Source organism: Triticum urartu, chromosome 1A, assembly GCF_056163025.1.
Source record: "Triticum urartu cultivar PI428250 chromosome 1A, HENAU_Tu73, whole genome shotgun sequence".
In the NCBI taxonomy this organism is placed as follows: domain Eukaryota; kingdom Viridiplantae; phylum Streptophyta; class Magnoliopsida; order Poales; family Poaceae; genus Triticum; species Triticum urartu.
This window is the reverse complement of record NC_141873.1, coordinates 56,087,205-56,103,202: the sequence shown is the minus strand read 5'-3', so window position 1 is coordinate 56,103,202 and position 15,998 is coordinate 56,087,205. Positions and strand designations below refer to the sequence as shown.

The 15,998-nt window shown below is 43.2% G+C and overlaps 2 protein-coding genes and 1 pseudogene across 5 annotated transcripts; 1 reads left to right on the top strand and 2 right to left on the bottom strand.

Moving 5' to 3' along the window:
* Positions 1–1,661: 1,661 nt before the first annotated feature.
* Positions 1,662–3,418, bottom strand: LOC147989966 (uncharacterized). Of its 2 annotated transcripts, XM_087546612.1 has the most exons (3): positions 2,954–3,418; positions 2,703–2,867; positions 1,662–1,847 (listed from the first exon to the last, which is right to left on the bottom strand). In XM_087546612.1, the coding sequence occupies exons 1-3, from the start codon at positions 3,275–3,277 to the stop codon at positions 1,833–1,835; spliced, it is 504 nt and encodes a 167-aa protein (XP_087402738.1). In that variant the 5' UTR covers positions 3,278–3,418; the 3' UTR covers positions 1,662–1,832. The 2 variants fall into 2 exon arrangements, with proteins under 2 accessions (XP_087402738.1, XP_087402734.1); XM_087546608.1 differs by lacking the exon at positions 1,662–1,847 and having other exon boundaries at positions 1,939–2,867.
* On the bottom strand, positions 3,279–7,885 carry LOC125535997 (uncharacterized). Of its 3 annotated transcripts, XM_087546614.1 has the most exons (9): positions 7,151–7,885; positions 5,862–5,977; positions 4,947–4,980; positions 4,774–4,851; positions 4,586–4,687; positions 3,948–4,157; positions 3,767–3,859; positions 3,583–3,684; positions 3,279–3,418 (listed from the first exon to the last, which is right to left on the bottom strand). In XM_087546614.1, the coding sequence occupies exons 1-6, from the start codon at positions 7,185–7,187 to the stop codon at positions 4,087–4,089; spliced, it is 438 nt and encodes a 145-aa protein (XP_087402740.1). In that variant the 5' UTR covers positions 7,188–7,885; the 3' UTR covers positions 3,279–3,418; positions 3,583–3,684; positions 3,767–3,859; positions 3,948–4,086. The 3 variants fall into 3 exon arrangements, with proteins under 3 accessions (XP_087402740.1, XP_087402743.1, XP_087402746.1); XM_087546617.1 differs by lacking the exons at positions 3,279–3,418; positions 3,583–3,684; positions 3,767–3,859 and adding an exon at positions 4,246–4,499; XM_087546620.1 differs by lacking the exons at positions 3,279–3,418; positions 3,583–3,684; positions 3,767–3,859 and adding an exon at positions 4,458–4,499.
* A 4,224-nt stretch (positions 7,886–12,109) lies between these two features.
* LOC147989965 (uncharacterized) lies at positions 12,110–15,774 on the top strand (annotated as a pseudogene).
* The last annotated feature ends 224 nt before the right edge of the window (positions 15,775–15,998 follow it).

The following is a 15,998-nucleotide window of genomic DNA, read 5'->3' as shown; positions in this document are numbered from 1 at the left end:
AGGTATACAATAGGTCTGGTACACAGCATGGCATACTTTATAGAACCTATGGCTGAGGCATAGGGAATGACTTTCATTCTCTCTCTATCTTATGCCATGGTCGGGTTTTGAGTCTTACTCAACTTCACACCATGTAACACAGGCAAGAACTCCTTCTTTGACAGTTCCATTTTGAACTACTTCAAAATTTTGTCAAGGTATGTACTCATTGAAAAACTTATCAAGCATCTTGATCTATCTCTATAGACCTTGATGCTCAATATGTAAGCAGCTTCCCCGAGGTCTTTCTTTGAAAAACTCCTTTCAAACATTCCTTTATGCTCTGCAGAATAATTCTACATTATCTCCGATCAACAATATGTCATTCACATATACTTATCAGAAATGCTGTAGTGCTCCCACTCACTTTCTTGTAAATACAGGCTTCATCGCAAGTCTGTATAAAACTATATGCTTTGATCAAATTATCAAAGCGTATATTCCAACTCCGAGATGCTTGCACCAGTCCATAGATGGATCGCTGGAACTTGCATATTTTGTTAGTACCTTTAGGATTGACAAAACCTTCTGGTTGCATCATATACAACTCTTTTTTAATAAATCCATTAAGGAATGCAGTTTTGTCTATCCATTTGCCAGATTTCATAAAATGCGGCAATTGCTAACATGATTTGGACAGACTTAAGCATAGATACGAGTGAGAAACTCTCATCGTAGTCAACACCTTGAACTTTTCGAAAACCTTTTGGCGACAATTCTAGCTTTGTTGATAGTCACTACAAGGATCCGGGTCTATTGCAACAAAACTGTTTGTTGCAATACATGTTGTTTCGTGGCGATAAGTACCTATTGCCACGAAACGACATTCGTTGGCAGCCGTTGCGACTGGACACATGGTAATAGGTTATCACCACAAAAAAATAATTGTGGCAACAAAGTGTGCTATTGCAACATCCATGCGGGAAGTTGCCACATGTTTTCCCGTGGCAGCACTCACCTGATGCCACAATTTGATTTGTGGAGATAGCTTTAATGCAACATGTAATGAATTGTGGAGACTGATATGTCGTAGCGATAGACATTTGTGGCAACAACCTATGCCAACGACGGCCATTTCGTGGCGCATTACTCTTTCGTGGCAATAGTCAATTGTGGCAACAAACTATGGCAACAATCCTTGTTTTTGTGGCTTTAGGTATGTTGCCACGACCCACTATAATTGTGGCAATAACCTACGACAACAATTCTTGTTTTCATGGCATTAGGCATATTGCCACGACCCACTGCGCTTGTGGCATTAACTTTTGGCAACAAATATTCCAATCGTCGTAACAGAAAATTGCAACATACTTGTTTTGATGGTGACAAATAGGTATCACCACAAGTAACATCTTTGTAGCAAGAAATTATTGCGACAATTTAAACTTTCCGTGGCGATGCTCTATTTCAACAAACTTACTTTGGTGGCGCCAAACTGTTATCGCATCATGAAATTTTTTGTGGCGCCAAACTATTACAACAATATAAAGTGCTCCATTGCAACATCCTAGTGCAACAAAACAGATAGGCGTAGCAACTGAGATATGATGCAACACTATATTTTTAGTGGTGGTAGCATGTGGCAACCGAAATTGGGTTGTGGTAATAGTCTATTGCAACCGTAAAAAAATACAAGCTTTCAATTACAATATTCAAAACCATACGTATAATATGTAGATTCATACAATTCATAATTCTGATAGAAAATATCCATCAAATAAAACTGAAATGTAATTTAGCCATCCTAATTAACTTCGAAGACTAAACTGCCCGTGATCTAGAGTCCAGTCCAGCTAGTTCTTTGGATCCTGCAACCAAGAAATAAAAAAAGTTCTAGTTAATGAGTCGAACATAACATATGCCATACAATTATGCCAGCTCCATTGTTAAAAACTATTGCTAGACTAACTAGCTAATACTGTGTCAGCAAGCATGTAACTAAGGCATCAGAACAACTATACAAGTGTGAATGGCTAAGGCATAACCACAAGTACATCTACTAAAAGTTTTTTTTTAGAAAAAAACATTGCTTTTAACTTAACAGTGCTGGGCTGAATCACCCAAAGCACGGAGCAGCCACAAGGGCTGGTACATCAGCCTCCCCATTCCAGTTAGGTTCTAACATCCTATCAAGTCTAGCAAGCGCATGAAAAACAGAGTTTGCCAGCGACAACATACATTTATTTCATAATAAGAAAACCATAATTTGAGCGGGTACTTGGTATCCTCAATAACAGCAGCATAGGCCGACGAGTCCACCTTATTGATATTAAGTGCTTCCATCAGGAGTTGCGAGTCCATTTAAAAAACGACCCTCACAACCCCTATATCAGCGGGAAGAGATACTACATGGGACATTGCAGTGGACTCATCAGCGAAGGCATCACGCGCATGATCATGACATCCTGCTCGTGCATACAGAATGGTACCATCATCCGATCATACATCTACTAAAAGCTCCTGCTATTGATTTAAGTTATGACTAGATGTATAGTTTCAGTTAAGTTCATGTCCCTAGCTATCACATATTCGTTTTTTGTTGAAGTTGTGACTCGATGCAGCAACAACACATGGTAAAAGAGAAGAAGCAGCTAGCTAATTATGAAGACCAATGACGTATAAAATGCAGGTGAACATGAAGAGAAAGCAAGGTTGTGACTTACCACTGCTTTAAACATTCGAGATTGCCTTGTTGCAGCTTGTATGAGCGCATTTGAAGAAATAGCAGTCGGCCTTGAACCTGGAGTCTTATTAGGACTAGATGTCTGTGAAAGAATATTTTGCAAGTTTGGATTACTATTTTCTTTGTCAACCCTCTTCGTAGGCACCTATAAATAGAAGTGCACTTTTAGCAATGCAAGTAAGCAACATAAATCTTACAAGGTCGGAAGCATATGACTGTAATCACCATCACCTGTTGGGTTCCCATCTGTTTGCTCAATTCTACAAACTTTGCCATCATGTTTTTTTCCAATTCCAGCCTTGATGTTCGCTCCTCTTGCAACAATCTTTCCCTTTCAGCATGCTCTTCTTTTAACCTCTCCTCAAGTTGTTCTCTCTCAGCACGCTCCAAGTTAATCCTCTCTTGTGTGTTAGCACGTTCAGCTTGTAGTTGATCTTCTAAGTCATTGACCTGCTGGCTGAGCTGAGAGTTTCGCTCTTGGGTGGCTGCTGTAGCACGAGCTTGCTCTTCAATCTGGATACGGAACTTTCCAGAACTAGTTGAAGTTTTGGCCATGTATCCGTACACACGAGGCTGCGATGACTTGCATTCCAGAGTGTCTTTGCAAGCGGTCTGGAAAATATTGTTTTTCTGCTCACTTGAAAGTGGACCTTCAGTTTCAGCTTGTTTGTTTTTAACCTCTTCAAGTGCTTTGTCCTAAAATGAAAGGAACAATTATAGGTGCAGCATCAATATTGACACTATAAAAGATGAAACAAGAATAACACGGTCCAACGCATGAATAATCGCATCTGATGATGAAACATGCCGAATTCACATCATTGACTAACTATAGAATAACCAAAAGTCAGTGTACTCACGTAAACTTTCTAGGAATCTGTGTTAGACCATGTTCCATCGTTTGTGTGGGTGAGTTCCCATAGAGCAATACAATCTGGCTCTTCTCCAGTTTCCAAGTTTCTCTGCAAGTAATATAACAATGAGATGCTTGAAACATGACACCATATTTAGCAGCAAGGCATACATATTTAGTTGGACTCATACCTTCTCAAAACTAACTTGCGAGTAAGATTTTGATCCCATTATGTGTTTTGTCTTCTATTTCTTACGGTTATCGGCGTTCATTTGGCTGCGTTCCTATCAATTCATTGAAACCAGATATAACCAGTGAGACTAGCCATTTGATCTTAACACATAATAGACAAACCCTGATCTTAGAGATAACCTGAAATTTTGAATCAGTGCCAAAGTACTCAATCATCCATTCCCACTCTTCTGGTTGTAAATCTTCTGGCAGATTAGCCAATCTAGCTGCATCTGTTTTGTATGCCTTGTAAGTGGAGCTTAGAGTTGATCGCCAGCCTCTATATCTCTCTTTCGCAATTTTGAGAACTTTTTCTTCTGTTTCTGGTGTATCTTCTAGGTCCCATCTGTCCTGTAAAGCATACAGCAAATAAATATACATAAGCACTTCATTATCGATGGTAAAATAAGATAACACATGTGAAAATTGTTGTATGCACTATCATATCTGCAACAATGAGTCGATGAATGGTACGGTGAATGTCCGACCACGTCCTCACTCCAATGAGTGGTAACTTTCTTTTCATTATGACTACCACGTCATCCTTGAACGAACGATAGTTCATTCCTACTGTACCACCCAAATTTTCAGAGAATGTAATATTTAGCTTTGCAGATCCATTGGCAAAACGCTTCTTAGATGCTTTAAAACCTTTTGGAACACCTCGCCCTTTCTTCTTCTATCCACCAGCTTCTACAGCCCAGATCATACAAGAAAAATCGTATTACTCAGCATTAGATTGTAAAAATGATGACATAAATGTAAACGAAAGCAAGTACCATCCTGTAGTAGCGCACGGTTGCGGCGAGCATGGGATGGCCATTCAGCAAGGGAACACATGTCATTAGCAGATACTGGAATGTCAGATTGTTCTGGAGTTCCTGTAAAAGATTTTGTAGTCTTGAAGGTTTAGCTATTTAACCCACACCAAGATTTTATGCATTATAGCAAATGCTAAACAATTTACCAGATTTGGGTTGTCCACGTTGGTTTTTGTATGCTGTTATACTTTCCATCCTTGTTAAGAGAACAGAGCCTTTCTTTACTGCACACAAAAACAATCATGGGACTTAGCATTAACAAAGTATTGATATTCTGCACCATTCAGATAGGTGATTATGAAGTAAGGATGTTGTGTACCCGGAGCATCCTCCATAAAATTCATCATTGTGCCCTTGTGTAGGTAAACCAGACATATGTGAATGGACATGAAAGGCAAAGTATCAGTGATAGGTTCATGAAAATACTACTCTGAATCTATAGGGAAAAAATCCAATGTGACTCGTGTAAGACCAAATATCTATTAAAAATCATCTTATGGTAATCTGAATCAAATGCAATGCAGAGGATGACTAAACCTGGATATGCAGCGGCAAAGCTGCTCATACAACAATCAATTAAGCTGCTTGTATTAGCTAGCTAGCTAGCTTTGTACATACAGAGTACGTCTATATCTTTCAGTTAATGGATCTAATGGATCTAATGTTCAAAAACCAATCTAATGCTCACGACCCCCTTTGGCGTCCAGGAGGAAACAGAGCGAACCAGGAGCAGAGATGGTGGAGAGGTCTGCAGGCATCTCGGGCACGCTGGGGTCGGGTGAGGCAGTAACCAGCGCCTGGCCACCACGTCACGACACCGGCGTGCACAGCCAAGACGGCTGCGGCCATGAACCGGGCTAGGAGGCCCCGTCGAGCCCCAGTTCAAGGCTGAGGCGAGCTCCATGGCGGCCAGCCTCCAGGCCAAGGTGAGGCGCTGCGCCGACCCTCCAGGCCGCGAGCGCCTCCGCCGAGGCGGCCAAATCGAGGCGCGATGGGAAAATGCCACCGGCGGCGGCATGTCCCCTGCCCTGACTTCTTTTCTACGGCCAAGCGGCGAGCGGAGGAGAGAAGGGGCAGCCCCTCTGAATGGATCGGGATCGAGAGAGCCGCGCACCGAGGAGGAGGTCGTGGGGGTTTGATCCCGGACAGATGCGGGCGCAGAGGAGAGGGAGGAGGGGGAGATTGAGGAGGACTGGATTTTTCAGCGATGGAGGAGATCAGGAGGAGGACTAACCTGACGCCGTGCACCTGATGTGGTTCGTTCTGTTGACGCCGTCATGACGCCGGCAGCACAGATGAACCGAGACGAGAGCTCAGATCCAATCGCCTGTGAAGACGCCGTCGTTTGGTCTAGAATTATATATTCGTGGGTTGTTAGGAAGGTATTTAGCGGGAAGCTAATTTTTTGGTGGGAACAAAGACGCTAATTTGGGACCTTTTAGCGGGAGGTTAAAAAATATTGGCGCGTACACCTAAATTAGGTGGTGGGAAAGTAACTCTTTCTGTTTAAAAGAATGCAAATTTGCCATGATGTAAAATGTTTGCCATGGCACAAACATACTGCATGTTAATTGACATGGCAAAATTACCTGGGTGGATTTGCAGTAGTAAGTACAAAAGCAAAATCAAATCTCTTAAAAGTTGCAATGCTTAATGTGGTCATCATCAATCCTACAAAGTCAAAAAAAGGGAAACAAACACATATTTCTACAATCAACTCAAATTTGTTTTTTTACTACTCCATGTGAACATCGCCAAAGTTGTAGTGGTGACATGGCGAAAACTATATTAGAGGCATGGCAAATAGATTAGCAAATTTGCCATGGTAAAAAAATATGTGTATGTCATGCCAAAAGTTATAGTGGTGACATGGAAAAAGCTATATTAGAGGCATGCCAAAAGCTATAAAATCCTTTTTGCCATGGCAAAGCAGTGTTCAACAATATATACTTTTGATTCATGGCAAAATCTAGAGAAAATCCGATTCATGATTCATTTCAAAGCTAGAGTTTGTATGTACTGATCACATGGCAAGTTTACAAAATTTGCACTACAGACTAAATACTGGAGGACAAATGCCATGGGAAATTACTGAATATAATTCTCGCAGGAGGACAAACAACACTAAACAGTGCTAAACACTACACACTAATTGCCAATTTGCCATATTGTACTAAATATCATGTTCTACACAATTTGCCATGCTCAAAAGAAACTATTCCAGAAAAAATATTGTCAAGATGTACCCAATGTGTACCCATGTGAACCAGAAATCTAAAATCTGCTCGATGCACATATCCTATCCCCGATACTCCAACTCCCTGTACAACAAAAGTGCAAAGTTTCAGTGTACATTAAGCTGAACCTGAACCATTCTTTGTGACGAAACTTCCTGTTCTAACTAAATCTGCACGCATGTGCTCTGCTGTTGTGCTTGTCCTAGGTCAGTAGCAGTAGGAGAGCTCAGCTAACGGCAAGGCACATGAGCACAGCTCGGGCGGCTACTAGGAGGCGGCCGAATACCTGGGCTCGGGGTGAATCCCGGTGAGCAGTTCACCATCCACACATCACTAGAAGAAAATGGCGTCCCCGCCGGCGAGCAGATCCCTATTGGCGCATCGGCGAGCAGGTCGGCTGCGAGCCGCAAGGCCTCGTCCACCTCCTAGTTGACCTCCATGAAGCGCCGCGGCGTGAGCGTCAGCACCTCCACTGCTCTCTCCCTCCGCGCCCCGCCTCCTCGAACAGCACCGCGCCCGTCAGTACCTCCATTGCTTCTCCCCCTTCCGCGTCCCGCAGCCTCGTGCGCCACCAGGCCCCGCCTCCCGGTGTAGGATGACGGCGCCGCCGCTTCAGCTGGTCGCCATCGCCTCCCTCGCGCCCAGGGCCTCGCGGACATCGCCATCGCCGCCGGGTTGGAGGTGGGCGCATCGCAGGGATGGTGCGGGCAGCGTCGCCCCGAGCGCGGCGGCCTGGTGCTCGCGGCGGCGCTCGGCCTCGGACCGTGACGGCACCTCGCTCCGGTCGGCGAGGAGCTGAGTCGTAGCACGGCAGTACCTGGTGCTTGGCTGTAGCGAACGCCAAATCCCTGGCCCCCTCCGCGGATCCCTCGACCCCTGCCGCCGCGACTGTGGCGGGATCTGGTCAGGGAGGAGCCTCGTCGCCGGCGAAGGCCACTCCTCTCTGTATTGCGTGGCGGAGACAGAGCAGTGTGCTCTGAGCGGTGGAGCAAGGGGAGAAGAAGATACGATTGATGCTGGCGTTCGGGATGAAGCCTGTTTTAGACTGTTTTACCGAACGAAAACAAAACGTGACGTGTCGGACCTCAGTTGCTATGAGATTCGTGCCTGTAGTCAATGGCACAAAGATTCTAAATTACGGGTTTTTCAGGAGTTAGGAGTTATAGATTCCGAAATTTATTTGTAAAAAGTTATATCATGGTGAAAAAAAACACCAAATACGAGTACCAAGCACCTATAAGATGTGCAAAAAAATCACTTACTGCCGATGGAGAACACTGAAACCTCATTTAATATTGAGATTTATCGTCTTAGGAATGTGTTGTTTCATCTTGGATCTGCACTTAGGTTGGGATATGTCAAAAATTTGTGCCTTGGTCAGTTGGTCAAAGCAGCAAAAAAATGGCTAGTTTAGAACTACAGGTCACAGAAACCTCATTCGACCCTCACTTTAAACTATTAGGTTATACTCTTGTCTCGAAACATAAGTACTGATGGGATGGGTTGATGAGACAGTCGATCTATGTCGGTCCCGATCTAAAATTCTGATCTTGAGATGGGGTGATCTCAGCATCATTCATCTTATCGGACAATCCGTGGAGGGTTCGTCCAAGCCAGAGTAGGTCGAACATAATTATGTCGCTTTTGTTCAAATGATAATCATAGAGATTCAACTATGTAAATCAAACAACCAAACCAATTTTGTTTTGAGATTTATTGTGTTAGGACCGGGTCGGAACACCACTGGTCTAGGGGTCGCCGCCACCAACAACGGCGGCGGGGAGGAAGGGAAGAGGGAGGGCTTGGGAGGAGGGGCCGGGGGTGGATGGACGGAGAGCTCGAAAATGGATCGCACGGTCTTGGAAGCTTTCGACGGAGCCGCCCCCGGATTCGTGGGAGACGAGTTGCCCTGAGCCTCAATAGCGGCGGGGAGGCGTCGATGGGAGGAATTGAACAGCCAGGTGACTCTCCGGGACACATAGACGGTTAAGGGAAATTGGCTGGTGCCAATACCCGGGTTGTACTTGAATAGAATTACTATCTTCTTTCAAACAGAAAAAGAAAGGGGTGAAAAAATATCCAATTGCCCGTGAACATATTTCAGTAAAAAAAATTGCATGGACATATTTCAGTAATATACTTTATCCGACCTTAAAAGAAAGTATATACGGCAGAAGAGCGTGTCTGGTCACCCGGGCGATCGAAGCACCCAATAGCGCGACCGACCAGACGACCGGTCTGATGCCACGCGCCCCGGGCGATTGAAGCACCCAGTGGCGCGACCGACCAGACGACCCGTCTGATGCCACGCGCGGCTGAACCACAAAGGAGGGGATCGAAGGAAAGAAAAGGGGCGCGACATCATTTCTGTCACCCCTCAAAAAAGAAAAAAAATCAAAGCGAGAACAGAGACAGGGGAGACACCAAATTGAACAAAGAAAAGAGAAAGGAGAGAGACAGGTCGAAGGAAGAGGGAGGTGAGAAGAGGGTTTCGGGAGGCTCGTGTAACATCCCAAATTTTCAATTTGGAATGTTATACATTAGATCATGCGTATTTTATTTATTGCATTTTAGGTCCGTAGAAAAGTTCATTTTGTTCGGCTCATTTTTAGGAGTCGAGGAAAATTTACTTCATTAGTTTTGGAGTCCGGTAGATTTTGTTTTCTGTGTTTTTCCGAGCGCGGAACTGTTTAAAAAAAAACTGGACCAAGGCCGGCCAGGCCAAGGCCCAGCCGGGCCGAAGGCCACCGCCCCAGGGAGCCGCGCGTGCCTAGCGCTGGCGCAGGAGGCCGCCGCCTCTTGCCTCGCCTCTAATCCGTTTTGGACTAGGGTTAGTCCTTTTCCTTGTTTTGTTTTTCCTAGTCCTACTCCGTTTGCCTTTTTCTTTTAGGATTCCTATTCCTAGTCTATTTCTTGTCTCCTACTCCAAGTCTCCTCACCCCTCCCCAATATAAATACCCAAGCACCCCTCCTCTAAATCATCAAACTCAAAGCCTAGAGCTCCACCACACCCCGCGCCGCGCCCCTCCTCACCCGCGCCGCACTTTAGCCACCGCGCTGCGCTGCCCTACACCACCGCCGCTGCCGCGCCCTGCGTCACCGCCGCCGCCGCCCTTCTGCCCGCACCGCCGCCCCTTGGCCAACGCCCACGCCGCCGGAGCCCCGTTCACCGGAACCTCGCCGGAGGTAGCCCCGCGCCGCATCTATTCTTTTCATCGGATCGTTTTCTTCTAATCATTCCGATTCTTTTCTTCTAAACCTTCCGGTTTTCTAGATCGGTTTTTCGTTTCGATTTCTTTTCCGAAAACCCTAGATCGGTTTTCGTTCTTATTTCGGACCGTTCATCTCAACGAACGTGATCACCGATTCTTTCCCGGTTAATGACGTCCGTTCGTTTAACCGTTCTTCGTTTTCTTTCTCGTCAGATTTATTCCGCGATCGCGATCTCAGATCCGATCTTCTTTCTAGTTTTTCTTCTCGCTCGTTTATCGGAATCAGGTGATTCAAGCGCCTGGAGTTTCGTCTTGAAACCGCCGTTCCGTCTAATCAATTTGAACAAGATTTTGCCACAGTAAAAATTTGACCTAGTTTCAACTTGTTAGAACTGAGTAGTTTTCCGCCGTTTGTTTTCTGTTTCTTTGTTCGGTTCATTCTTTCTTTGCAACCGGAGTTCTTAAGTTGAACTTTCTGGTTCGTTCTCTTGTTCGAGTTTTCCTGTGTGTTAGATGAGTACTTATTGTGTGCTTGCTTGTTTGTCTGTGATAGATTAACCGGAGTGTGACGAGTAGGTCTATCAAGAGTTTTGAGTGCGAATCATCTTCATCAACATTGCAGGCAAGTTCACACTTTGATCATACCTTTTCTACAACCCAGTTTTATTGCATTAGATCAATCCTCACACATTGCATGATTAGGATCTAATTAAATTGTGGGATGGGAAGTAGATGAGGTAGTACCTATTACCTGGTTACCATGAAACCTTTGGGAGTTACTTCTACGTTTGCTTATTATGCCATGCTATGCTAGTAGACGTGGATTGGGTGAGTGATATCCATGACAGATGTGAGTTTGATAATTTTTAATGGTTTATCTAAGGTGGCAACTTAAACACACATCTGGGTGGATTGAGGCACCTGATGTCTATCAGGACTTGCCTGTTTTTTTTGGACCGCCACCAACGACCTGAACAACAATAGTATGATTATCCCCTCATGTTTATCTCTATTTTTTTCATTGCAAGAGCAGCAAATTTAGATTGAAAATACATCACATGAGCATTAGTACTGTGCTATACATACAACATAAGGATGCTGATTTTAGTTTGGAAGTAGCAAACTAATTTTCCCTTGCTTGTTGTTTTATCGGTAGCTACTTTCATGTTCTTCCACATCTGCAATAATAAGATGGTTCAGGCAAATAATAAGATAGAAAACCCACGCAAATTTCAAAACTGAATCTGATGAACATGAATGCCGTTCATATACTTCAGTTCAGTTCAATTTGTTCCCTGCTCATGTGCTTATATAATCGCAAAGCTGCTGTCTCGAGCTCCTTGGCTTAAGATGGTGTCTTCTTAGTGATGTTGCTCAATAACATTTTGGCTGCTTCACACTGAACCTCAAACCAAAGGGAAATTAAACAAAAAACACACTGAATGGAACTTAAGCAGAAACACACAGGACCTTTAATTGAGTGAATCATTCAAATTAAACCATCTATAAAAATTAATATATGGCTGCAACCATTCAACTGAAACTCCTAAAGTAAAATTGCATGACAAGTATCATACACTGAATCAAGTAAAGAATCAAGCAAGTATCTTGAATCTGATATGTAGCGTGAGGTATGTAGAATAACACATTCGTGGAGATCAGTAGCATAAAGGTATGCTATGTTCTTCAGCATAAGTCAAACAATCTGGTTGTTAGTTTTGAGCCGTGATCTCTTCACTGTCCCTGAATTTCTGTTTTTGCATTATCTAGCCAACTACTAAACTAAACTTATTTAAACTCATGTCACATATACTACCATGTGATAGTAGTACTATTTCTTCTTCCATCAACCAAATTTTGCTTTACAATGTATAGATAAATTTTGCTTTACCATGTGACAGTAATATTTGTATGTATGTATCCCTGTTGTCTTGTCTTGTAATGCAGCTAGTGATGCTGTTGGCTGTAATTTAGCTACTAAAGCAGCTGTTATGTTTTTTTAACAGGACTGGCTTTACGGAGATAAGGCAAAAATGACACGAGATAAGAGCTGGATGGACAGGGAAAGAAATTCTGTTGAGTGACAAACTGGCATGAAGGATTTCTTGAATTTTGCCTTCGATGGTGCTCACCCGGACTCAACAGTCCCATGCCCATGTAGGAGATGTCTCAATGTTGTTCCAAAAATGAAAAAGGATGTTCATGGGATGGATCCAACCTACACTCACTGGATATACCATGGTGAACAATCCGATGAGGGAAGCATGTCTGAAGATTCTGATAATGAAGACGCTGGAGATGATGGTGCTGGGGTATGTGACATGCTCAATACTCTCATAAGGGGCACAAACATGGAAAGCAATGCAGACATTGGTGAAGGTGCGGGAGACATTCATGTGGATGCTTCCAGCGGTGATGAAAGGAACCATGAGCCAAATGCAACAGCCAAGGTCTTCTTCGAACTATTGAAAGAGGCAAAAAAAGAGTTGTACCCAGGTTGCAAGGATTTCACGAAGCTATATTTCATTGTGAAGCTTTACCAAATCAAGTGCGCGTCTGGGATGACCAATAGAGCATGTGAATTAGTTCTGCAGATGTTCACACAGGTGTTGCCAAAGGGTCACTGCATTCCTACTAATCTCGCTAAAGTAAGGAAGGTGATCCGAGATCTTGGGCTGGACTACAAGAAGATACACGCGTGCATTAATGATTGTGTGCTATTCCGTAATGAACATGCTGATGCAGAAGAATGCCCTGTCTGTCATGCGTCTCGATGGAAATCTACTCCTGCTACTGACGAAGACAATGCATCAAGTCGTAAATCAAAGAAGCTAGTGCCACAGAAAGTTCTAAGGTATTTCCCGCTCATTCCAAGACTGCAAAGGCTGTACATGACAGAACATATGTCATCACATATGAAATGGCATAAGGAGGGTCGGATGGATGATGGCGTAAAGAGGCATCCTGCAGATTCCAAGGCATGGAAGCATTTTGATAGGAAATATTATAAGAAATTCTCAATAGATGCTCGCAGTGTTCGGCTTGGCCTTGCTTCAGATGGATTCAACCCCTTTGGGCTCATGAGTATATCACACAGTACATGGCCTGTCATTCTTATTCCATATAACTTGCCACCTTGGATGTGTATGAAACAAGAAAATTGGATTATGTCAATGATTATTCCAGGACCAAAGTCTCCAGGAAATAACATAGATGTGTACTTGCAGCCCTTGATTGATGAACTGAATGTTCTATGGGAGGATGGTGCTGAGACATATGATGCTGCAACTAAAATTTTTTTCCAGATGTATGCATGCTTGTTGTGGACCATTAGTGACTACCCAGCTTACGCAATGCTGAGTGGTTGGAGCACAAAAGGCAAGCTAGCATGCCCGTATTGCCACAAACATACAGATTTTTTATGGCTCAAGAGTGGTCGAAAGCATTGCTACATGGGACACCGACATTTTCTGCCCAGGACCCACAAATGGCGTCGAAACAAGTGTTTGTTCAACAACAAGGCAGATAATAGAGAAGCTCCAGTGGCACTTACAGGTGAACAAGTTCTACGGGAACTTGATAGCATTCAGCATGCACCATTTGGACGGTCAAATAAGAGAAAGTGACCGGAAACTAGTAGCTGGCATAACTGGCGGAAGAAAAGTGTATTTTTCCAGCTCCCATATTGGAAGAACTTGCTCGTAAGGCACAATTTGGATGTTATGCACATCGAGAAGAACATTTGTGACGGCATTGTGGGGACTTTGCTTGAGATGGATAAGAAATCAAAGGATGGTGTGAAGGCTCGCCTTGATTTACAGGACCTGAAAATTAGGAAGGACCAGCATCCAAAGCCTGGTAAGCATAAGTATGACATAAAGAAAGGTTGCTATACTTTAAAAAAGGAAGAAAAGATAATGCTCCTCAAGTTTCTGCAGAGCATTAAGATGCCTGATGGCTATGCTTCACACATTAAGCGATGTGTAGTCCTCGATCAGTGCAAGATTAGTGGACTCAAAACTCATGACTGTCATGTTATATTTCAGAAACTTCTTCCTATTGCATTGTGCAAGCTTTTGCCAGAGAATGTTGTTAACCCATTGCTTCAGCTGAGTAAATTCTTTTCCGATTTATGCTCCAAGGAGTTAAGGGATGAAGATTTGGAGAGGTTGAGCAAAACAATTCCAGAAACTCTATGTCACCTTGAGATGATCTTTCCACCAGCATTCTTTGATATTATGATGCATCTCCCAATTCATCTTGCTGAAGAGGCCCGATTGGGAGGGCCTGTCTTGTACAGATGGATGTATCCAATTGAGAGATACTTGCGTACGCTCAAAGGATATGTGCGTAACAAGGCTCAACCAGAAGGTTCTATAGCAGAGGGGTACATACTTGAAGAGTGCATGACTTTTTGCAGTCGATTCGTTGATGGAATGCCTACCAAGCTAAGTCAGTCCGAACGTCATGAAGACGGGGGTACAGATCAATCACCAACGGGGATTAGCATAATGAGTACAGTTGATTACTCCAAGAAAGGTTTTGTTTGTGAATCATTGTCTTTGGCTGAGATTAATCAAATGAGGCATTTCATAATAACAAACGGTGAGGAAACCGCGCCATGGATTGAGTAAGGATACTTATGTATTTAATTCACATCATGATATGCTTTAATACTTTCCTGTTCAACTAACAATCATTTCTCTTTGAAGTGAACATCGTGAGGAGCTCAGAAGGAACAATTCTCCTAATCCTAAAAAGCAGCACAAGGAAGAGTTTGTTGGTTGGTTTGAGAGACGGGTAATTTTCTTTCGCATTTTCACTAATGTTCCTTGTAATAACGTACCAATGCTGTACAATACACTCACACATATTCTATTTCATGAAACAGATTACAGAACTCCACAATGATGGGAACGTCAACAATCTTATTTATGCACTAGCTAAAGGACCTGATCATCTAGCTCGGGTATACAACCGTACAGTTCTGAATGGATATTTCTTTCGGAATTCCTATATAGAGCAGGACTTGAGTACCCAAAATAGTGGCGTCATAGTCAAGGGCGATGCAAACACAGGAAATATTGATTATTACGGGGTGATCAAGAAAATCATATTTCTTGACTTTCCTCTTGATAAGGAGGTTGTTCTATTCCAGTGTGACTGGTTTGATGTGCCTCCTGCCAACAAAACTGAAAGTAAGGGGTATAAAAAGGACAAATATGGAATTATTGACCTTGACACTACTCTACACCAATTCCAGGGAGACCCTTACATTCCAGGCCTCCAAGCTCAACAGGTTTTCTATGTGAGAGATGTGAAGAACCCTGATTGAGCAGCTGTTATTAAAATGAATCCACGAAATTTGTTTGCTCCTTCTGTTTTAAATGGTGTAGGCCTTGATGAAGTTGTTGAAGCCGATGAGGGTGGTGAGGCAGATGTACTGGATGTCGTTGATGCAGAAATTACAGTGCCAAAAATTACAGTACCTGAAGAGATCACTAGTTGGTGTAGAAATGATGACGAAGGATCCAGCATTGATGTTTCAGTCATAGAAAATATAAAACCTATTGAGTTTGAAGATGTCCAATTCGAATCTAATGATGATACGGATGATGATGATGCTTACGTAAATGATGGCCATGTTGCTCCTTTGGGACAAGAAGAATTGGATGATGACCAGGGGTTCTTTGTATAGTTTTTAATTTCTTGGTAAGGTGTTTTTCACATGTGTAAGACATAATTATAAGTTCCTAACTGTTATGATGGTTACCTACGAGAAATATCTCTCCTGAAGTTTAATCTGATATAAAACAGGTTGAAACAAGGCATGCCTGCATAGGGTCATATGTTGTGGCAAATGGGAACAAGAGCTAGTGCCCAGCACTAACAATTTGGTGATGAAGAGAAGAGAAGAGTACT

Coding starts and splice junctions, on each gene's coding strand:
- LOC147989966 (XM_087546608.1), bottom strand. CDS start 3,277: ATGGCCAAAACTTCAACTAGTTCTGGAAAGTTCCGTATCCAGATTGAA. Junction 2,868..2,953: donor AACAGATGGGAACCCAACAG/GTGATGGTGATT, acceptor TTCTATTTATAG/GTGCCTACGAAGAGGGTTGA.
- LOC125535997 (XM_087546614.1), bottom strand. CDS start 7,187: ATGGTGAACTGCTCACCGGGATTCACCCCGAGCCCAG. Junction 4,981..5,861: donor CATCAGGTGCACGGCGTCAG/GTTAGTCCTCCT, acceptor TACCTACACAAG/GGCACAATGATGAATTTTAT. Junction 4,688..4,773: donor ACGTGGACAACCCAAATCTG/GTAAATTGTTTA, acceptor AATCTTTTACAG/GAACTCCAGAACAATCTGAC.